The 23,879-nt window shown below is 39.7% G+C and overlaps 1 protein-coding gene across 1 annotated transcript; it reads right to left on the bottom strand.

The window, feature by feature from the left end:
* LOC127197704 (killer cell lectin-like receptor subfamily E member 1) lies at positions 1 to 6,498 on the bottom strand. The gene is made up of 6 exons (XM_051155673.1): positions 6,318 to 6,498; positions 4,120 to 4,224; positions 3,824 to 3,862; positions 3,012 to 3,157; positions 1,859 to 1,959; positions 1 to 121 (listed from the first exon to the last, which is right to left on the bottom strand). Exons 1-6 carry the CDS (start codon positions 6,496 to 6,498, stop codon positions 1 to 3), a joined length of 693 nt encoding a protein of 230 aa, XP_051011630.1.
* Positions 6,499 to 23,879: the final 17,381 nt, after the last annotated feature.

Here is a 23,879-nt window from a genome sequence, read left to right as displayed (position 1 = left end):
TTAAATATGCTGCTTCTTGCAGATGTATGTCAGTTTATGTGTACAGTTTTCAGCAAAATAAATTTCTTTTGATTTGTAAGATGCACAGTGGCCTTTCATATTAATTTCAAGATAAGGAAACCTAAAATGAAAGAAATTACACTATTATCAAGAAATTAGATAACATTCAAATCTTAGAACAATACAGAACTGTTATCCTACATATAAACTTTAAAAATCCAATCTGTATAATTTCCATAACCCACAATTCATATCAGTAAAATGTTAGTAAACAACAAAATTATCAAATCAGTATGCAATTATAAATGCAAATTAATATTTCAATTAAGAAGAAAGAGACTAAGAGCAAAGAGTGTCAATTGCTTGTCAGGGTAGAGAGACAAATTCGAAAAATAAAATAAATAAAGAGACTGTGAACAGGCTGAGAGGTGTAGCTCAGTGGCGAACCATAAAGTTGACAATATCAAGGCCCTACATTGGATTTATGACAATTCAATAACAAAGCAAAACAAATAAATGAAAACAGCAAAACAAACTGCATATGCCTCACCTAATCAATAATTTTCAGTGTCGTTTACACACCACAGTGTTTAGTCTCATGGGCAGTGGAATATTAAAGACCAGGAGGACATTAATGACATATTGCAGATGACGTTAGATCTTATATAATGCAGTCCTTGGTCTGAAAGGCCAGGGGACAGAGCTCTGAAGTAAGGAGGTTGTTCTTGAATCTTAGAATTAAAGGAATTTATGCTAAGTGAAGGGGTGCTAACTTATCCTCAGACAAATAAAAGGAATGGCTTGATCTTCCAGCTAAAGGCGGAATTGCCTGAATGTGTTCTCTCTCTTCTGGTAAACCACTGGGAAAGCTCCTTGGGATGAGGGGTGGAGGGGTGGAAGGGGAGAAGTGAAAGAGCCTGTTGAAACCTGCTGGTTCCAAATCAGACGAGAAGGTGTCAAGGCAAGTGTGTGAGGATAATTTTCATCCTCCTGGAGACTGCATTCAGGGTCAGCTCTAGGAACATCCCCCCCCCCCTCTGCTGGTAATTTTTAAAAAGTGCTGTGTGAGCAGAGGGCTGTAATCACTGTTTGCTATTGGTTCTGTTTTATTATTCAGCTCTTGTGGTGGTTTTAAAATTAAGTAGCGAATGGAAGCAACTGTCAAAGTAAAACAAAACAAAAAACCAATGAGCTTTGCCTCCACACAAGTTTCAAGCTTGCTTGATCCTCAATATGTGTTTGTTCCTGCTTGTTCTTTTCAGAATAAGGGAAATCTACGATATGTCTATCCCACTTTCAAATCTCACAGAAAAAAAAATCATGTTTAGGTCCACAGCCGGACAGAAGGTTGGCCTTGGGGTGGCCGTGGGGTGCTCGGAGAACAGAATAGTGTGTGAACACGTCTGCAAATGAGAAAGACGTGAAACTGGGCGAGCAAGAGGGCAGGGAATTTATTATGCCACCTCAAATACTTACCTCCAGTGCTCAGAATCGGCCTGGAGATAAGGGCCTTAAGTAAGTCAGGTAAACTGAGGCCATTACCCTAGTGCAACTCGATATCCTCAGAAGAGCAGTTAGTGTAAGGGCAGAAAGAGGAGGGTTAGTACTAAGCTAAGGAGGAGCTTCCGAGTTCTAGCTATAAAAAAAAATACAATAAAAAGAATAAAATAAAATTAAAAAGTCATTTTATGCTACACAGTTTATTTTAGTTTATTTAAAGAGTAGGTGAAGGAATAAATAAAGTAATGCCCTCTGTTCTTCTGCACATGGAATGGGTACAAAAGACCGTTTTCTCGATTCTTCAGCGTTGCGGAAATTGTACCCATAATTAAATACCTGATGCTGTGTGAATACTTACATCTCCCAGGGTAGATACGAATGGTTTTCATACAGCCACCGTTTGCTAATTTCACTATAGTAACCTCCAACCCAAAAGAAAGATTTCAAAGTGAAGAAATCCTGAAAGCGAGAAAACACAAATACATATGGCTCCCCACATTATCGCTTCAGCAGCTCTATGAAAGTGCCTTTGAAAAAGTCAACTTCCTCTGTGTGCCTTTACTCCGTGCCTGAAGTCTGCAGCCTCGCTAAATGATACTGCATTGCAAGGCGCGCCTTAGCAACGAAAAGTACAAATTTTCTGCTCTCATGGAGGATTTGGAGGAGAGGTAAATAAAGTGAGTAAAAGTAGATAGTGTTGAGTTTTTGACAAGAGTAAGGTTTATTTTTTAAAAGAATCTTCACAGGTTCCTTGGAGACTAACTTTACTGTGGTACCTTGAGGTATGTAATAAATAGACTCTCTCTTGGGGAAGCACACAGTAGACATTTTAAGTTTATTTTGGCACAATTGCTGGAGTTAGAAAAAAAAATCCCCTCACATTGTCACTTGGTCTTCAAGAGCAAGATGCCTGTGCCATCTTCCTGCTGGACTATGCAGGGTTGTCTTGTCTTGTTTTTCCTTTTCTCTCCAGCTGAGCTGTTATTGAAAACAAGTTCTTCCTTCTGAATTCATTACATACATTTATCTATCCATCCATTTGTGTGTCCATCTATTTATTTATTGGCGGTACTGAGGACTGAACTTCAGGCCCCACATGTATGACAAATATTTTATAACTAAGCTACATTCTTCAGCCCCCTGTAGTTTTTAGAGAGGGCCTTGCTAAGCTGTCTGGGCTTGCCTTGGACTCATTCTGTAGCCTAGACAGGCTGTAAACCTGTGATTCTCTAGCCTTGGGTTCCCAAAGAGACAGGATTGCAGGCCTGTGCCATCAGACCCAACTTAATTTTTTTTCATGAATGTAATTCTAAATATTATTTCACTATTTCTCTCTTTTTCATGCAATACATAGGTCTACCCTATATTTTTTAGCATAAAAACTGAAGCAAAAGACAGACAGTTGTATCCTTCAACCACTGATCTCCAAGTACACTTAAGCAGATGTAAGTGGCATTCAGTTTAGCCAAGTTAATCCTTCCAGGGCTCTCATGCCTCATGTAGCAGCTTACCATCTCCTCTCTGTTTATCCTTATGAGACTGGAATTGCGAGACAAGCAGGCACGCTGACTCTCTCTCCAAATTAGCTTTTCCTTGGAGAAGTAGTAGCAGCTGCATCTGAACCAGACCCAGTTCTCCGGACAGGGATGCTGAGACTCTAGAGAAGCAGTGCATGTCACTCTGCTGACGAGATTCACGGGCCCTGACTTAGTTTTTCATTTGTTTAAAACAAAGAGCTCGCACACTTACAGTACTGCTACAATACTCTACAAAGACAGCTAAAGTGGTTATAATAAAGCTATGTGAACTGGAAACACATACTTTTACTTTTATTTTTTTCTTTCAGATAAAATAAACTTTCAGATCATTTCTGTTTCATAGAACATACATCTGCTGAGACTGATCCACCCTCCCTGCTGGAGCATTCATTTCCCTAAGGCAGAGTGGAAACACCTCTTTACATCATCAATTAGAGTCATGTTGTGGTTGTGGTTGCTGTTGTTAAAAAGTTGTCCTTCCAAAATTTGTTCTCACATTAACCCTTTTTCCATATAAAATCATGGAATCTCACAAGAATGTTCATGCTTTATACAGAGGTATATAATAACACCATCAGGACATCTGTATTATGTTGTGGTTGGTTATACAAAAGCCTGTGTCCCATATTAATATAAGTTGTTAAACATCTGGAGCCATGCCATGATCTTAGTTATGGTGAAGTGCCTTGCCTATGAAGACCATCTGCTACCCATGAAGGTATACAAGCAGTAAATGTCTTTTCCTGATTGAATCTGTGCACAAAGGCTAGGACAGCAACACCTACCTTTTTGATGGATCATGGAAGATGTTCTTTCAGAAGACACTACAGAAAGAGTCCACATCACAGTTAGTTTTTTTTATATTGACACATCAATAGACTTAATAAAAACCTCTGTTTTAGAGACAATGTTAAAATTGGCAAGTGGTTATTATTGTTGTTTTCTTACTAGGGATCCAATCCTATGTGCACATAGTACACAAGCACTCCAGCTGCACCGACAGCCAAGGAGGCATTTTGATGAGTTGCTGTAAGTCTGTCTGCCCCAGAGGAGGACAGGTAGAAGCACTAGTGTCACTCACACTTCGTAGTTAAAATGGTCACCACCGTGGCTGCAGCCATCAGTAGAAGGCACGTGGCACCAAGCACACTAGAGATGACCCTCCATGGAGAAGGTGAGAAACTCTCTGAGAAAGAGAAACCAAAGAGTGGAATTATAAGCAGCTGGCAGTACAGTGAGAGGATGGGACAGACAGGGTTGTCCCATGGGCTGCTTCCATGAGCGTCACTCGTGGGTTGCTTTCATCAGCAGGGCATTCCAGTGAATTCTGATTCTAATTACTTCTGGTTGTCATAGAGACCCTGTTAAACATTTTTATCCAAGGTTTAATGCAAACAATGAAACTTTTTTTTTAATGCCTGAACAGCAGAAATATGTCTACTTACTAACCATAGCACATAGAAAACCAATGTATCTGGAATGTTCCATGCAACTAGTTTAATTTCTTTAATTCAAAGCAGAGTTCAGTAGTCACTATAGGAAATGCAAATACCACAGGAGAAAGAAAAACCGAAAACATCAGTGACTAACTCACAATTTGTATAATAGAGGAACTGAATTTAAAGGCTTTATTCTGTAGGATTTTTAAGTAGAACTGGGCCTCTAATTCCTGTATTTGGTGTCCAAACCCTACTCTCTACCACTCTCTTTAGGGTGAAAAGGGTGTGAGTGTGGTGGGGGGAGCTAAAAAGAAATACAGTTTGAAACCTGAATAGGGAAAGATTGGTTTCCCTCTGAACTTTTTCCTGTAAAGGTAATTGGATTCTGAAATAGGAAGCCCAGCGGACATCATTTGACCAGTTGTTTTCCCTTCCATATTTCCTGACTCTTTTCTTTAGCTCAGTGAACATGTATCAAGGTTTACAGTGTATCAGGCAAGGATGGGACATAGTAACAGAGCTGAGAATGACGGGTGTTCACACTGCCTGCATTTTCAGTGCATCTGTCTGATTTGCACTGGTCAGCTAAGTGGATTATTCTATTTTTTCTCTCTCTGCTGGAAAACAGCCTGTAGCCAAGTCAAGTTCACAATAGGCTCACACTTCACCTTGGTGCTTAGTGCCACATAGCAGTTCTCTTACTCCTAGTCAGCATCTCTCCTGTATTTATGTTTTGTTTCCTTTTGCCTTGCTGATAATATTCTATTCCAAATATTTGCCACTGACTAGACGTACTCTCCCCTTAGAAGTATATGAAGCTCAAAATACTCTAAGTAAACACCCTATAGAAACAAGCATCAAAGGCTTAGGCTTCATTCCAATAAGTTTTTATTTACTTTTCATTTAGGGATAAGTTTTCAGACTACCTGAATTCTGATGGAAAACTTATTTCATTTTCTACTCTCTCAACTTTAACAGTGTCTCTCACCGGGAATAAAGTAGGACTGAAGGTGAAGGTGGCATTCTGGTTCCCAGCACTTAGCCACTCAAGCTCAGTTTTTGTTTTTGACTTTGTTTTTGTTTTGTTTTTGTTTGTTTTTTCAATCTATGAGTTGGCCTCTGACAATTCTTAAACTCCCTTCCTCTATCTAAGGTTGGATATTCCAGACACTTAAGGCAAGCCTTCAATAATCAGACGAACATTCTAGAAATAAACCATAACCTATAACTGTATTAACTACATGAAACCTTAACAAAGATTTGATCTTATATCTGAATTCTTTTGAGTTTGAAGTCTGAAGGAAATACATTCATCTTTTGTTTCTTTCAGGATATAATGAGACTAAAGGCTCAGAATGTTTCCTACACACAATATCCTGTTCACAAACCCATCAGCTCACCCAAATTCTCAGTACCCCATAGTGAAATTCCAAAACCCAGTGTCCTAGACAGCATATTTAGCAATTTTTTTCACACTTTAATTTATATAATCCTGTAGCCAGGCAATCCAGTCCCATCCTTTCCAATTCTCAAAAGTTATTTTTTTTTATTCAAGGCTAAAACAACTCTCACTGTAGAAATGAAACATCTAAACTATCTAGATTACTCTTTAAATTATTGTGGCATTGACTTTTGGTCTTTGTTATAATCTTAATTAAACTGATATTTCATCTTAACTTGTGTATTTCTAACTAGATTCAGAAGAAAAGAAAACGAGAAAGAAAGGAAAGAAGGAAGAAAAGCTTCTGCCATTTTTTATATCTTCCTAGTATATAACAAACCTCAACTCTAACCTTAATTTTCAACAAGTTCCCTGTGTTTACTAGAAGCATTACTATACCTTCACCTGGTATGTCTTCTGCTGTGTTTTGGTGCTTCTTAGGATGTTTTGGTGTATTTTGTCTCTGTGCAATGATTGACAATTCATTTGAATGAAGTGCATTCTTAATATTCCTCTTTGGTTTGTACTTCTGCTGGGAGTTCACATTTAGGTTAGAATGGGCTATCTGTGCTTCATTCATCTTTATGAAGAGAAAAAAAACCTGTGTGGGAGAGAATGCAAATATCAGTATACTATAATTTGGAGAGTTATATTTTAGTACAAATGAATAAAGCTATAATTCTAAAAAGCTTTTCTGTTTTAGGAATAGATAAGCTCATAAACTTTTATGAATGCATGTTTTTAACTTGGAAGCCTAAAATACATGAGAACATACTTCACAAAATGTAGAAGTAAATTAAATAAATTAACTTCAGATGAGTTCAAAGCCATCTAGGCAATGACTGTCTAACAACACTGTAGTACTGAGGCTCCGGTCCAGCATCTTGTACATGTTACATAAGTGCTTTACCAGTGGACCACATCCTTGGCCCTTGGATAATTGAGACAGATTCTCATGATACAACTAGATAGGCCTTGAATTTCTAATTCTCCTGCCTTCATTCCAAATAAGCGGGGTTCCAGGCATGTGTCACTATGCCTGGCAAAATTTGTTCTTAAACAAATGTGACTAGGCTGGTTACATAGCTCATTAGTACAGTGTTTACTTAGCATGTATGAGGTGCTAAGTTTATCTCTATTATCTCACATACACAAATGCAAGAAAGGAAGAAAGGAAAGGAGGAATGGAAGAAGGGAGGGAGAGAGGAAAGGAGAGAAATAACGGACTCTTGTCTTTAATATAAACTGAAAAATAATTGAAACATCAGGCAGATCAGCAGGCAGATTGCTGAGTTTGAAGTCAGCAGCTAATCTACGTAGCAAGTTCTGGGCTGGCCAGGGCTACAAAGTGGGACTCTTTCTATAAACCAAACAAACAAACCAAATGTCAAAGAATTAATTAAAATATTATATTTAAAATGATAAAAATAGCTCGTGAAAATTTTTAAAACTCTGTACTGTTATTCATGGACTGTGATTTGTCAGATGAACTTTTTCCCCCAAGATAGGGTTTCTCTGTGTAGCCTTGGCTGTCCAAGACTCACTTTGTAAAGAAGGCTGGCCTCGGACTCACAGAAATCAACCTTCCTCTGCGTCCCAGAGTGCGAGGATAACAGGCATGCAATATTGTGTCCATCTATAACCTAATTATTGAACCCAAGAAAGGTCAGTTATAATTCTACACTTAACTCACCTCCAAAGTTTCTAGGCTCAACCTCTTGGATCACGGAAGCTCATATCGTGTGTCACGTGACTTTCTGATTCTGCCGCTAAAACTCAGTGTTTCTGTCTGTACCCTGTACATAGCATTTTACAGTCTGTAGTTAGAGTGTGGGGGCTAAGTCACCCTCTTCACTGTTTCCTCCAGTGAGGCCATTATGAATGACTCTTTCTACTACCTTTGTGCTGTGTGAGTATTTTTGAGCAAGTCCCACCTTTAAAAACAAACAAACAAACAAACAAAAAAGTCAAGACAGATGAAATCACAGAATATGGAAGACTCAAAGTGGGAACATAACTGTGTGCTATTTCCTAATTTTGGCTCTCTGCAGCAGAACTGGTGAACACTGACCAGAATACAGTCATTTACTTGTGACTCAGTGTTCCAGAGAAGTTTCACTGTGAAAATTGTTATCCCTAAAAGTTATCATACAAAGCTGGACTTGGTGGTGTCCTTACTTTGGTCTGTCATTAAGTTCTATATATTGGGAATAAAAGTTGAATAAAATAAAACTTTGCTTTCCTGTATACTCTGGTTAATGTTTATTATCATTAAAAATGTCTTAAGCAGGGCTGGAGAGATGGCTCAGTAGTTGAGAACACTGGCTGTTTTCCCAGAGGACCCAAGTTCAATTCCAAGACCCCACATGGTGGCTCACAACCCTCTATAGCTCCCAATCCAGGCTATCCCATACACTCTCGTAGTTGCCTGAGGCAGCAGGTACACACATGGTGCACATGCATTTATGTAGGCTTAAAACCCATACATATAAGATAGAATAAAAAATCTTAAAACATGCTTTAAAGAGGACTTATTTTCCCAAGAACAAAATAAGTTACTTACATGTCCCAAGCCATCAACTAGAAATGGTTAAACATACCTGAAGCAAGGAGGAAATTCCAGGAACTTATGCTAAAACTTTGATACGTGTTAATTGGCAGAGTCGGGAGTAGGAAACATAAGACAGAATTGGGAGCCAGAAGAGACTGAGCTGCCTGATCACGGCGGGCGCTTCACAGCCCTCACAGCAAAGTCCTCACTGACGCTTTCCATTTCCCCTTAGAACCCACAAGATGAGTGAGAGCACAGGTTAAAACTCAAGTGAGGCCATCCATTTGTCCACTGCTTAAAACTCATGAGGCTGAGCATTCATTTACCACTACTCAAGTGAGGTCATGCATTAGTCCAGTGCTTAAAACTCATGAGGCCATGTGTTCATCCACCACTACTCAAGTGAGGCCATGCGTTCATCCACTGCTTGAAGTTCAGGGGAGCTTGCACATTCATTCAGAGCAAGTCATGCATGGATCTTGCAAACAACAGCAAATCAATGATGATATCAAATATTATTTTTCCATAAGAACATTTTCACTAAAATTTTGTCATGTCTGACTCTCTGGTGCCACAGCTTAAACTCAGATGGGTCACAATGCCATGAGAAAGGTGTGTGTGTTTGGGGGGGGGGAGGTGGTCACCTTCAACCTTCCTTTGAACTTAACTAAACTTTAAACAGTTTTCTTCCAGCCTATAACTAGGTGGTATGCATTTTTTTTCAGAGCATGTACCTTCGAAGACTGTGCTTGTGTATTTCTCCCACGCTTCTTAGAGATATAAATTTTTTATCCTGTTCCCAGACTTAGGAATATCTCTGTCAAAGACTTTGGAGTCATTCCTTCAGAATATAGTCATTAAGAAAGAAGAAGAAGAGGAGGAGGGACGAGGAGGAGGAGGAGGAACAATAACAAAAAGAAAAAAAAAAAAAAGATCTCTGCCCAGCTTAAGGAAGCAGAGGCTAGAAAACCAGACCTCTAAGCCACTGGCTGACCTCCTCCATGATGCCTTCTAGGATTTTCCCATTAGTTCATGTCAACTCGCTCTGTTGCTTCAGACAAATTGAACCCCATTTTCCTCTATTTCAACTATCTTGGATAAGTTATTTGCCTGCTTAATTCTTTCCAGTACATTTTTCTCTGTCTGTGTATATATATACATTTACGCTATATACAGAAGACTGACTCATGCTTTATATCTTTTGTAAAAATTGAAAGTCAAGTGATTAAGTAAGAGAAAATCAAGATTAAAAAATGGTTTAAAAATAAACTTTAGTGATGGTTATTGTCCCCAGTCTAGACTTTCAGAATCACCAAGTTAGGAAACATGTTTTCTCCAAGGTTGCCATATACAAATAGCCAAAACACTATGTATGTAACATTTACATAATTCCTGATTGTTTATGGTTCTTCTTGTTATAGGTAGTTTATGTATATATGTTTAATAATATAAATGTATATGTAAAAAAGAAATAATAATAATAGTAATAATGGAAAAATGTTTTTAAAAACCAGAATCTTCAGCATTCTGGTAATGAAAAATCCAAACAGACAACAGAGTGACAGGGACTCTTAGGAGTTCCAGCCCCTACACAGTCACCAATAGGCAGCATGATGGTGGAAGGGGACTAAAGAAGAATCAGGCCATGATCCCCTGAGCCACAGTCTTGTGGGAAGTCTAATATCTTCCAATTGTCCTCTTCCTGGGTTCCTTTTTATATGCCTAAGAGTCTCCCTTCTGTCAGTGGCCTGGGAAATGGTTCAATAACCCTTTGCCATGCAGCCCAAGCCTCTCAGCCTCAGGGGCCTCTCCTTGGGAGCAACTGGAACTGTCTGGATTCTGGACTTAAGACTGCAATAAAATAGAAATATATTTAATGTATGTGAAGAATAATTTTGAATTTAAATTCTCTTCCAAAGTATCAAAATTGATCTTATTTTGCATCAATATAAAAATTCTATATTAATGCATTAAAAACAACCTTGTTTGTGATTAACAGTTAAGGCCTTAAGTTGAGGAGTAGGTTCAATAATCTACTTTTTGTCTTGTCATCCCTATATATTTTTATATTCCACCATTCTTTCTTTTCAACCCCTACCTCTGTACCTAAGAAAGGTAAAGAAAAAGAGAGAAATCCCTGAGTCCAACCTCATTTCTCTCTGAATAAAATCAATAATAACTTATAACCAACTCCCAATGAAAATAAACATCCACCTACCAAGAAAACAACCAAAACCCTGCCCAAACCCCTCAAGGGAAATGGGGTATCATTCTCTTTTTAGGATTTCTTCCAGCTGATTTGGGATGAATAACACCTTTTTAGGGGCCCAAATACAATTGGGGAAAATTGTTAAGCAAACTAGGCGTAGCATTTGTGGTCCAGTTTCTAAATGTTAAAAAATTCCAGGCACAATAGAAGTCCTGTGTGGGACAGTCGGAAATGCTGGACCAATTGGGATCAAAAGCTTTCTTCAAAGCTGCCCTGGGAGCTGTCAACAGCCAAACTCTGCCAAGACAGGGCAAGCAAGTCCTCCATAGTTCCTGCTTTACAAATATGTCTGCCAGATATAATGGGCCAGAAGGCTGAACACGATGCTCCAATGTCGTGGAGAGTTTTGGGTGACTGTCTAGGCAGTGAACTGTCTCTGTGATCATCTCGTTTTGGAAACGCTAGCTTGCACTTCCTGTTTACTCAGACAATTAATTTTATTCCTTTTCGAGTCTCTGACGGGATTGAAGACCAGATGGTTTAGTTTTACAATTAAGTTTAGTTGTCTAGGGGCTAAGATGCTTTTACGTCTAGATAGATGTTTTTAGGTTGATAGAGATGAAATACGATCGATATTGATTTACATCCAGAATCGTAGACTCACCAAAATAGGAAAAATGTTTTCTCCAAGGTTGCCAAATACAAATAGGTAAAACACTATGAATGTAACATTTATATAATTCCTAATTTTTTGTGGTTCTTCTTGTTGTGTGTAGTTTATTGTATATATGTATAATATAAATGTTTATGTAAAATCAAAAAAGAGACTGCAATAAAGAATTTCAAGACAATTCAAAGTGACACAAACTTGTCCTATTTGTTGACTAGAAAAAGGGGATGTGTGTGTGTGTGTGTGTGTGTGTGTGAGATCACATGGTGAATTATTAGCACACTGGATAGGCTTAAATACAAGAAAAAAAATTTTAAAAGACAAAAGCATGGATAAAAATAAATAATAAATAAAGCTATACAGATCACACAAAAAATATTGCAACTTACTTAACTGTGCACAGTCAACTAGCCACTTTAGCAATTCTGTGTGTGATGGTTTTAGACAGTATAAGCTCTGGAAGTTTCTGTGTTGGGAACTCTTCAGTCAACTGTGTCCAAAAGCCTGTCAGCAAGAAACAGGTCCAGGGAGGAGAGTATAATGGGCTTGTCCCCTTTCTAAGACTCTCTTAAAGACTTCCTCCTTTACTTTTTTATTTTTTGCTTTTCTTTCTGTGTCTGTTATTTTGTTTACAATAACATTCTCCAATTTTGTACAGTTTTCTGCAAATGACATGATTTTATTTTTCTTTATAACTGAATAATATTTCTTTGTGCGTGTATAATAAATATAGGTATATATGTGTGTATGTGTGTGTATGAATAATATATGGATATATGTGTGTACGTATACTTGTCCCTTCATCTATTCATAGATACATAGGCTGATTATGTAACTTAGAAACTGTGAACAGTTCCATCAGAGCACAGGTATGCAGAAACTACTGCTTGAGTTTTGAAGATGCAAACCTGGGTCTGCGACATTTCACCCTCTGCACAATCTTTTTATGTTCTAATCTAGTCAGGCAAGATTCTTTCCAGGAACTTTCATGTACATATTTGTCATTGGATGAGTAATTTGCTAAGTCTTTCACTCTCCGAGCTCTCTCCTCATTCTGGTAATTTTTCCATGAGCTGTACAAAACCTTTTGGGCTCATTTTTCAATTCTACCTGTGATTTCCTGGCCTGTTGGGGTCCTATAGAAGGCTATTTTCTGTGTTGTCTTGAAGTCTTTCTCCCTTGCAGTTTCACAGGACCCTTTTGGTATGTGATTATTAATTGGCTACATGTACTTTATCGCTTAAAACAATCAAGTTAGCAGTCTTACACTTCATATTTTGATGCATTGACACATTGGAGCTGTTGGTCTTTTGTTTTGTTTTTAATGTTGTATTAATTATTCTGTGGCAACTACAGCTGCAAAGAGTTGTTAAGTGGGTCCAGCCTGCCACCTAATGTCTATGTTGAAAATTACCATAGTTATTTTAGAAACCCTGCCTTGTTGAGAGCAGCTCATGAAAGTCCTTCTGCCCACAGTTCTCCAGAGTAACCAGGAATGTTAAGCATGTATGATTGTCCTCTCAAAGGACTAGGTGTAAAACCTATTCTTCCATGCAAAAAGCTGGGAGTTGGAAGTTATTAACAGTCTGATGATCTGCATTATCTGTTGGGCTAGATCGTATCAACAAGCAGAGGTGGCTAGTAATATACAGTAATCTGTATAGCCAGAGGCTTACCCAAGCTCCCACAATCAGGACCAGAGACGGCCAATAGCCCAAAAGAGCTCTGCACTATCTGTATGACCAATACCAGACCCTTAAGCCAACTACAGGTAGCCTGTCTCAGAACCCATCTTCTTGGAAGAAATGGCATGTACCCCGAGTTCAGTTTTAATGCAATCAGGCTTTCATGAACACTAGGGATTGTATTATACCAGGATATATTTTTCCAAATTATACTTGGTTTAGATAATGCTGGCAATAAATCACTTGGCATCAGACTCCCTGAGGTTTGATCCATGTTTATGAAGTCAATCTGAACTGAGTTTTTATTTGCACCTCTTCAAGATTTACTTCCATGATCACCTGCAGGGTCCTCCCCCCCCCCCCCACAGCCTTCCAAACTATAAAGGAAACTTGGGAGCCACACAACTGCCTTGAAATTTAGTTAATTAGGGTCACTCAGACATGTCTGACTTATTTCCCTACAAATGAATAATCCTATTGTTGAGAATCAAACTGAAAGCACAGAATTAATAAGGAAAATCAGAAAAACACATATTAAATGTGTCCAAGGAGATCCAGGGACCATTCCCGAATCCACCTTCTTGGTCCTGGCCTGAGCTTAGGGTCAAGTTGTGGTCTAGCCCATCATTGACCCATCATTGTCTGAGCTTCGTCTTATCCTAGAAGATGGTCTGACAAGTCCACGTCTTTAGGAAAGAGCCAAGCCTTTCTACTACAGAACAACATACAGACATTATATTTAATGTATCCAAAGGAAAAGTTTTGGGTGGGAGTCTCACTTCTGTCCGTCATTAGAAGTGAAAGCATGCACAAATGTTTCTATCCTCTGTTAAGAATTAATAAATGGTAAAAATAAAAATAAAAATAAAAAAATCATGAATGTCTCCCAAAAGCACAGCTGAAAAGAGTTCTTTACTCATCACCTTGCCTGTGGCATGGATGGAAAGTGGCAGTACCCTCGGAAGGGGTTCTTCTGGTAGAAAGGTGATGGCCTGTACCCTGGAAAGGGAGAACTCTTGCTTTGCAGCTGGGATGGGGTAAAGCCATCAAGTTCAACAGCAGCACATGGCTTCTGCTGCCATGATGCAATGTGCTAACAACGGTCCAAATATCCAGGCCAGCTGGTCATGCACTGAAGCCATGAGTCAGAAAAAGGTGTCCTTCCCTAATGGGGGAATAAGACAATAACAAATTTGGAAGACAAATGAAAACAAAGCAGGTTTTGATCTGCCATTTTGCAGAAAGGGATGCAATGTACAGAGAACTCTAAGTTAGCAGGCGTGCTGTTTTGGTACAAGATAGTGGTTTTTAAAGTACCCAAAATGGGAGAAATCTCTTTCTTATTTTCCCATAGGCCAGCCCTTGGTCCCTACCCATAGTTTCCCCTCTTGTTGATTTAGGGCAAAGAGCCTTTTCTAATAAAAAAAAAAAATTGGGGGCTTGAGACTGCCTGGCTTTCTGATCAAAAACTTGGTTGGCAACCTTAGCAGTTTAATTTATCTTAACCACTCTCAATTCTGAGGTAAGCCAGTGCCAGCCACTCCAGTAGGAAAAGGGGCCTAGCGCATCCCACCACCAGTAATTCCAATAAACTTTAAGCACAGCTCATATTGAAAACTGACCATAACAGCTTCTTTCCTGATACCTATAAGTCAAATATCTTATCACAAAACCAGAATGCCAGCCAATATAGCTTCCAGAGCCATTTCTTCATTAAATCTTAGAAAAAGAAACTTGACACAACATCAAAACAAGAGCATCACTTGGGGCTTTTGCTCCTCTCTTTTGACATCACTGTACACCTATATGAAGCAGGAGTTCTGATTTTTAGATGCTAATGTGCACAAGGTAAAGGGGCAGGTGTCTCTGGCCTCCCTGTATCTATTGTGCACACACTCTCTCTGGTGGGCACCTTATCTGCGGAGTGAGTAACTTCGTGAGTCAGCGTGGCACATTGCCTGGCAGTGGAGTTCAAAAGGACTTATATCTGCATACTAGGCCAAGGGGCATGTCCCATGAAAGTCTTCACTTACCAGGAAACTGGGACAGAGGGGAGGACATCCTATTGGGACTCTAGATGAGAGAAGCATGGGAGAATAGCAAAGTAGAAGGACCCATAGGGTCCTAGAAACCTTCAAGTAGAACATTATGATAGGCAGATTTGGGCCCAGGGGTCCCGCTCAAACTAAGGCACCAGGCAAGGACAATATAGGTGGTAAACTTTAAACCCCTACCCAGATCTAGCCAATGGACAGGACATTCTCCACAGTTGAGTGGAGAGTTGGGTATGACTTTCACACATACTCTGGTGCCTCATATCTGACCACGTCCCCTGGAGGAGGAGACCTGGTGGTACTCAGAGGAAGGATAGCAGGCTACCAAGAAGAGACTTGATACCCTATGAGCATATAAAGGGGGAGGAAGTCCCCCTCAGGGATAACCATTGAGATGTAACAAGAATAAATTAATTTTAAAAATCATTAAAAAAAAAGGACTTATAAAGAGTCAACAGTGCACTTGTACTTATTCCTTGCTGTTTGGGTGGGTGGGGAGACAGGACAACTCTAGCTGAGGGAAGCAGCAAGTAGCGAGAGGAAGCAAGATCTAGAAGCTTCTTCCAGGAGATTTGAAAGTCAGATAACTGAAAACTTGTACTTGACTCTGTCCTCCTGGGTGACCTGGGCTGAAACAAGGTGCAGATGGGATAGTCAAAGGCAAAGTAGACTTTACCCATACCCAGGGACAAGGACTTTCCCTCAGTGTTTTGCCTGAGGGAAGGGCTTGATTGATAAGTGTTTTCAGGAGACAGCTTTTATGTTCTCAGATCAGTCATGCTGGATAGAACCTTACAGTCACTCTCAGAACCTTAACCAAAAAAGAAGAAGAAGAAGAAGAAGAAGAAGAAGAAGAAGAAGAAGAAGAAGAAGAAGAGAAGAAGAAGAAGAGAAAATCTGGCTTTGCTGGTCTGACTCTGCAGCACTCTCTTCTCAGTGGAGCATCCTGTGGCAGTCTCCTGAAATGAAACATGAGGCAGGATGCACTACCTGCAAACGTGTGCAATGCCTTTGTCACAGATGTTGTTATCAGAGCCTGGGGAAGAAGCTCTAGATGTGTCCCCTACACGATCCCCAGAATTCAGGCAGGGACTACAGATCAACATCAGTTTCCATTTGCATTCTGGAATGCCACATGCTTGTCTTCTATTGGAAATGAACACAAATGCTTCACTCTGCAGAAAAACAACTGCATTTCTACTTTTATGTTTTGTGGGAGAAAAAAGAGGTAAATAAAAACAGCATAAATTCACGTAATGCATTATGACTTTTTTTTTCACTACAGAGTAATCCTCATGCTATGTGTCACTGCAGAGTTCAAGATAAACCAACAGAAAAAAGAGCTGAGACTCTCAGCTGTCCAGGAAGCTGAAGTTTAAACTGACAATAAATACAACTTGGGTGTCTTTCTGGCACAAAGCTAAAAGCTAAAATCACGGTTGTACATTTGATATCTATATCCTAGCGTAGGCGTCCTTCCTGAGTCTGGAGGCACCCAGAGCTGTCTTTAACTGACTACCAAATTAAACCATCAGTAACAGATATATAACTATTTCTTTCATGGTTGGTCCAGAAGATGTAGCACAGTTTTCACACCAAAGGCTCAGACTATAAGCAGACTCATGCTCATGTCTTCTTCAATAAAAGCTCCAGTGCGCAAAGACTGGAAGCAACCAGTTTTTTCTTTGCTTGCCTGGTGCTGCTTTTGCAAAGCATAGGATCCTTTTCCTCTACTTAAGTCTCACTAAGAGCTCCCCCAACTCACTTTCCATGTCCTGTTGGTTGTTCAGGAAAATGCTCCAGGGATGGTATGTCAACCCTTAGGCCATGCCACTCAAGGACTGGGGTAATTTCCAGTTCTCTGATGACAGAAATAAAGTTGATGGAATTGGTTCACAGGAATTGTTCAAAAGGCATTTAAAATTTGCTGTGGCAGGAATCATCTGGCAACTCAGGGAAGAGAACTCAGGATGTGAGTCTGAAAAGGGCGGATACCTACGTGGAGAATGTGATTTTGATTTCAAAAGTCATAAATTTGCTTCCAAGCATGCCTGGCCTGTCTGCTCACTCAGTCATGTGTGTGTGTGTGTGTGTGTGTGTGTGTGTGTGTGTGTGTGTGTGTGTGTGTGTGTGTGTGATGTTTAATTCACAGTGTATGACAAAATGTCCACTATTCCATCTTAATTACTACACAGCTGTTTGAGAGGCATCAAAACTTTATAGTAAAGTCCCACGAGGAGTCCCATGCCCATGAGAAAACCGACATGAATCACAATTCAAGAGATCAGGACTCCGGACAATGGGGGAGCATGTCTAAGGGTGAAGGTGGCAATATTTAAGGACTCTGTAACTACTTTTAAAATGACAAAATGTTGTGAAGTAGGTATTATTTCCAGTTTATAAGTGAGAAAACTAGAATTTATAAGGTAAATCACCTGACATATGTATTTTAATGGCTTCACGGTGGGCGTTAGAAGTCAGTTACTAGGCCCGGCGTGGTGGCACATGCCTTTAATCCCAGCACTAGGGAGGCAAAGGCAGGCGGATCGCTGTGAGTTCGAGGCCGGCCTGGTCTACAAAGCGTGTCCAGGACAGGCAAGGCTAACACAGAGAAACCCTGTCTCAAAAAACCAAAAAAAGAAAAAAGAAAAAAGAAGAAGTTAGTTACTATAGTGAGAAAGGAAGAACGGTGCAGACTATCACCATCTGGCACATGTCTCCAAAGCTTTTAAAACCCCTTTTTATTTCCACCTAAAGGAGGTGTTCATTAAGCACACCATAGTGACAGATGACCTGCCTATCAGCTGTTCAAAATACTTGACGATTAATCATGGTGCCTTCATTATTTGGTCTTTTATGTAGCTCTCTACAATAAGAAAAATAGGGACTTATACAAATATATTCATTAAGTATAAAGTATGACAAAAAACTGTTTTAAAAGTTTGAGCACGTTATGCAAATCACTGGATCTCTGTGTCAAATTTCTAATAAACAAAAAGAGGTGCTCAAGGTACAGTCACAACACTAGTCTTACTTAATATCTACCCACCATTAAATACATCAGGACATCTAAGCCAATGTAAAAATAAAATAAAGTCACACAAGGCAATTAGCATGGAGGGTCTGCAAACACTAAGACCAGCAGAGTGTTGCTTCAGGAGAGGCAAGATGGAAGTTCAGTTCAACACAACTCAGTAGCCGGTTTTGGTTCTAATTTTGAAAGTCTAACCCAGCAAGTTTATTTTAGGCATATGTAAGCACAGAGCAATTTGGACAAGAAAAGGTTTCCTGCTGATAATTGATCATCCAAAGATTTGATTGCATCAAAACTCTTTTAAATCACAAGTGACATTTTCCATAAATATGGACACATTGACAGACTTAATAAAAGCCTCTGTTTTAGAGACAATGTTAAAAAGGAAGTGGCTGTTACCCTTGTTTTCTTACTAGGGATCCAATCCTATGTGCACATAGTACACAAGCACTCCAGCTGCAACCACAGCCAAGGAGGCATTTTGATAAGTTGCTGTAGGTCTGTCTGCCCCGGAGGAGAACATGTAGAAGCACTAGTGTTACTCCCAATTTGTAGTGAAAATGGTCACCACCATGGCTGCAGCCATCAGCAGAAGGCACATGGCACCAAGAACACTAGGGATGAGCCTCCATGGAGAAGGTGATAAACTCTCTGAGATAGAGAAACCGAAGAGTGGAATTACAAGCAGTTGGCTGTAGAGTGAGGGAATGGAACAGACAGGGTTGTCCCATGGGTTGCTTCCATGAGCATCACTTATGGGTTGCTTCCATGAGCATCACTCATGGGTTGCTTCCATGAGCAACTGTAGTGGATGTAAACATATTTTTACTTTGATTCCAAGCATGGGATAGGGAATAGACTTGTGAGAGAAGAGGTGATGTTTATCCACTAGAAGGTGAACCACCTCATGCAGGGGCTTGGTTTTTGCCAGCTGAAACACATCTTAGTGCAGACTATGGAGGCTGGGGCTTTTTGGGTCATGGTATCGCTTGGTTTTTCATGGCTCCACTTCTAGATGCTCCTAGAGAGAATCACTCCAGAGAACACTTTGGGGCTCCAGGTTCTGGCTGCTGTTCCAGGTTTCAGGAGTCATTTTGGTTGAATTTCTGGTCTGTTGAAATTCTGCCGACTATGCCAAGGCAATCACTCCCATGAACTTAATCCAAAAAGGTCTACTTCTCCTATTCCCATTAACCTCTTTTCTCTCCTATCTAGGGTAGGTGGGCTGGAAAGAACCTCAATAAAGAACTTCAAATGAAGTAGGTTTGGAAAAGGTCAAAGCCTACAAGCATCTCTCACGGGTTGCTTCCATGAGCAGAGCATCCCAACGAATTCTGATTCCAATTATTTTTGATTCTCACAGTAAGCATGTCCTGCTAAATATTTTCATCTAAGTATAAAGCAAACAATGTCACTTTCGATTTAAAAAAAAAAAGCCTGAACAACAGAAATATGTTTACTTACTAAACATGACAGAGTAAACTAAGGAAGAGGGTTAAAGGTAAAAAAAAAAAAATGCATTATAAGAGTCTGGGGAAGGCAGTGCAATAGACTGAGATAAACAGGCTCAAGATAAAGGTCTCAGGGAGCAAGTGTGGCCTGGCCATACAGAGAGTACAGAGGTCCCCAGGCTATCAACCCCTCCTACCCTCCAGCCTTCTGGGCAGAAAACAGGTTATACAGCTCTCCCTTTAAAGAAACAACCCTGTGTGTTTAACTAGGCTTCCCTGGTGCTTCTTTGTGAGCATAAGTACAAGATGCCTCCTACTTCTCTTCCATTTATTTATTTATTTATTACTTTTAAAAGAGAAAATGGTTACAGTAATTGAAGGCAAAGTTGAACGTACTGCTAACGTGGCTAATCTAACCAGTACAGGCAAGTATAAAAGAATTATAAGAATGATTAACAGAGGACCAAGGAAAAGGAAATTCATTTTAACCATGATGACCATTCAGAGAGATTTTTTTTCTCTTTCTCTTTATTCAGATCATTAATTTGACCACTGGTAGTATGAGAAAAATATGACACATTAAATCAACACATGCCAGATTATGTTTGTGCAACAAGCAATCTATAATAGCTTTATTTTGTAAAACAGTGGTTTTCAATTCATCCATCTCTTGATTAATTTATGCTAATTTTTTCTGTACGATTAGTAGCTTTACTAATCATACAGCCCATCTTTGAGACCTCTCTCTTTATTCTAGTAATCATTGCTGAAACCGGTAATTTTAAAGAAGCCTAAAACAATGCTTAGCATGGTAAAAGAACATCACATTGTATTCTATTACAGGCTTGCCTGTTATTTCCCATTACCCTCCCCAAAATGGGTTTCGTGTTTACAAGCTGAAAATTAACATGTGACACAGTCATTAGACATAACCCGACACACTCTATTTGCCCAGTGGTCTCCAGGATGCTTTGCTGGCTGGAGGCATCGAAGTGAGAACCATCCTGGCACTTCACTTGTTTTCTGAAAAAACACAAGCGTAGCTTTGCCCTGATGTTAGAAGAACATCTGACACTTTCCATTGATTAGTTTCTAGATCTTTCCATTTAACATGAACTTTAGCCTGTGTCTCCTTTAGCAGAAAATACTTTTGGGCATTAGAAAAAAACATTATCCTTTAAAGTTAGCATAGCTAAATGTAGCATAGTTTATGCGGATATAGGTGGGTGTTTATATCCCCTTTTTATTTTTTAAAATGTGCCATCTAAGTATTTGATGATGTCATTTCACAATAACTTGACCCTATGGCTTATAAGGGATTCCAAAACATAATTAATATCTCACACATTGCAAAATGCCTTAAATCATTTGCTAGTACAGGTGGAACCACAATCGGTGTTTAAATGTGAAGGAAGACTTAGAAAGAAGTGTACAAAGAGCCCTTGCCCATATCTGGGGCTGTGGTCAGCAGCTGGCTAGTTAGGGAGAGGCACTGCACATGCCTGTAGCACAAGTCAATCACAGGTCTCTACACACCTGCAGGAGGCATCAGACATGAACAGTAGTCGGTCCAGATGTCAAGCTGGTGAGAACCACCAGCTACTAATCAATTACTCACTAGAAGCTTGAAATACTGTGTAAACTGTGCCTTTGACAGAGCATAGGCTCTTGTGGGCCCCCTCTAACTTCCTCCCTTAACAGTCTGACCATTCATGCCATACTGAGGAGGGGAGGAATTTCCTTAATTGCCAACGGTCATTAACTTCTAAAGACGTGAACTTAAGGCTATAAGGGGGATCTCTACAATTCAGGACAAGTTTAAGTTTGATCTTGAGAAGCCTCTCCTACAGGGAACAGAATATTCAGATGTACCTGGGAAACAACCACAGGAAATGCTGAAGAATAAAACAACTGGGCTTCCCCCAGGCAAGCACAAAAGCACATATGCAGCTGGTGCTGTAAACGAAACCACAGCAGCAACAATCGATCTATAAATGGATAAATCGCACTCCCTTGTAGGAAGAACTCGCTCGAAGGCTGTAGTTCTTACTACATTGTGCAGGCGGTCCGATGTAACAGATGCTCAGGCTGCACCAAAAAATAACTTTAGTTAAAAACTTTAAAATAATCTAACTCCAGCTGACTATCCTTCAGGTTTAACCCCCTTCCTGCCTCCAAGAGAATTTGAGAAACATGTAATTATGTTCGCATCTCTTGTTTGTTGTATTATCCAGAAGAAATATTTTTTAAAGTTTCTCGATTTCATTTTATCCCTGTTTTCCTTTTTAAATCCATCTCAAGGCTGCCCACATTGTTGTTGGTTTTTTTTTTTTTTTTTAATGTTGAACAAAAATGCAATTTTTTTTTTTTTGAAAAATGAAGTTTTGGTGATTGTAAATCTAAAGGGATCTGGGTGGTGCTTGAGCTCAGTGCCTGAAAGGCCAGGAATGAGGAAGTGCCCAGTTTTGATGTAGAAAACTAGATAAGATTCCTGATTGCACTAATGCTGCTGAGACGCCATTGGATAGAGGTGTAATTTGACCAGGCATCAGCAAGGAAAGCCCCTTCTGTGACCTCCGTGACAGATGACTCACTGCATCAGCCATTCGAAACAGCCTCCTACCAGCATCAGCCTGGTTCCTGGCTCCTTTATTAGGCAGACTCTTCCCGCACCTGCTCTCTGGAGACAGAAGTGCCAGCAATTCACTGTTATTGGAATGGTTCAGTAAGACTGGATTTATTTATCTGTTTATTTTTTGTGTGTTTAAGACAAGGAAACTTGGCTGAAGGAACTCACTAAATTTTTCTACCAAGCTACATATGTCTCTTTCATCCCCATTTTCCATTAACCAGACTCCACCCTTCATGACCTCATTTTAAATGTTCTCCATCTTTCATTAGACGCTCTCCACAGCCACATCTCTTCTGGAACATGTTTTTCTCTCGAGTTTGGTCAGTTTTCATTCTCAGTGCATCTCTATACATCATGTGCCAATATACATATGGCGTCAGTTAAAATACTCAGTGGTTGAGAAATTGCTAATAAAGGCTAAGTGATTATGGTGAGTTTAGTCTGCTGAGCTGTACAAAGCCAGGAGTGGGTGCAGTCTTTGTTTGTGGAGATTTGTATATAAAACATGTGCTCCTTGTCTTTTTGAAAAGCCATCAGTAAAACACTAAAAGTGATCTCCATAGATCTTCTATATTTAATTTAGGCAACACCTATAAGGTACTTATAGGTATTTTATCTCTAATTATTAAAATCCAGGCACATTTGCATATTGCCTTCACAAGATGATGCTTCTCTTTGCTATGAATTCATTGTTGGTGAGTCAGGATCTGAACTATGATCATATGAAGTCCAAGGCCATCTGAACAAAAGCAATTTTTTTTAAACTATGACACCAGCAACAACAAGTGAACTGTCTTTAGTCTTCTGGGAACAGACCAAATGACACAAAGATCCAGGAAAAACAGGGTGACTGTCCTATTCAAATAGCAACTTCTTCTGAAGCAGGAGAATCATACTATCAGAGGTAAGTTTCAAGAACAAGATATGTGACAGGTTAGGGGCATTCATTGTATTCCTGATGGGGAAAAAAATCACCGGTAGTTCCACATAAGGGTTCCAGCAACAAAGCAAAATGTGGAAGGTAGAGCAAGGTCCAAAAATGGGAAGGGAAGGTGTGTGGGCTGTAAAAGTATCTTTCATTCTCCAGAAGGAGTTGTTGTCTGGGAGGCTTACTGCCTCCATCTGCTAACCTAGGCCTAGCCCCAGAAGCTTCCAGGCTTCTTACAACCTAGTCTAGACTAAGAATGTTTTTATCCTCTGAGATTTACTACTGAGTAAGCTCATTATTTCTAGCTCTTTCTGAACTCTTGCTGGCTGGTTCAACTCCTCTTTGAGCTGAGCTGACTGATTCCATCCGGTTTCTTTTGGTTTCTCAAGAATAGCTCTGCCTGGCCTCAAACTAACTCTGGCGATCTATTCTAATCTTCTGGCTCCTTCTCATTCTCTTGCTCATTCCATCTTCCCCTGTGTCTAATTTATTCTCTCTTCTACCTGTATCTGTAAAACTCTCCCAGTAAAACTGCCCCGGAATTCCATGATCTAAACTGCCACAAACTCATTGCCACTGCATTCATTGTCTCTCAACTCACCGATCCAACCAAACTGCCTGAACAGCATTGACTAGAACTAAGAGATTCAAGCCTTTGTCTCTTGAGTGCTGGGATTGCAGGCGTGTACCACCATGCCTAGACCTAAGCTTTTCTTTACCTGAAATTTGTTCTCTACCAGGCTGGCC

The sequence above is a fragment of the Acomys russatus genome, chromosome 13 (genome assembly GCF_903995435.1).
Source record: "Acomys russatus chromosome 13, mAcoRus1.1, whole genome shotgun sequence".
NCBI classification, from domain to species: domain Eukaryota; kingdom Metazoa; phylum Chordata; class Mammalia; order Rodentia; family Muridae; genus Acomys; species Acomys russatus.
The sequence above is the reverse complement of the archived record's forward strand: the minus strand, read 5'-3'. Positions and strand labels throughout refer to the sequence as shown.

What these genes read in the sequence shown, in the direction of transcription:
- LOC127197704 (XM_051155673.1), bottom strand. Translation starts at nt 6,498, where the DNA reads ATGAATGAAGCACAGATAGCCCATTCTAACCTAAATGTGAACTCCCAG. An exon ending in AGAAGACATACCAGGTGAAG is followed by an intron (nt 4,225 to 6,317) that starts GTATAGTAATGC and finishes TCTCTTTCTCAG; the next exon opens with AGAGTTTCTCACCTTCTCCA. An exon ending in GGATAAACAGAGAGGAGATG is followed by an intron (nt 1,960 to 3,011) that starts GTAAGCTGCTAC and finishes TCTCGCTTTCAG; the next exon opens with GATTTCTTCACTTTGAAATC.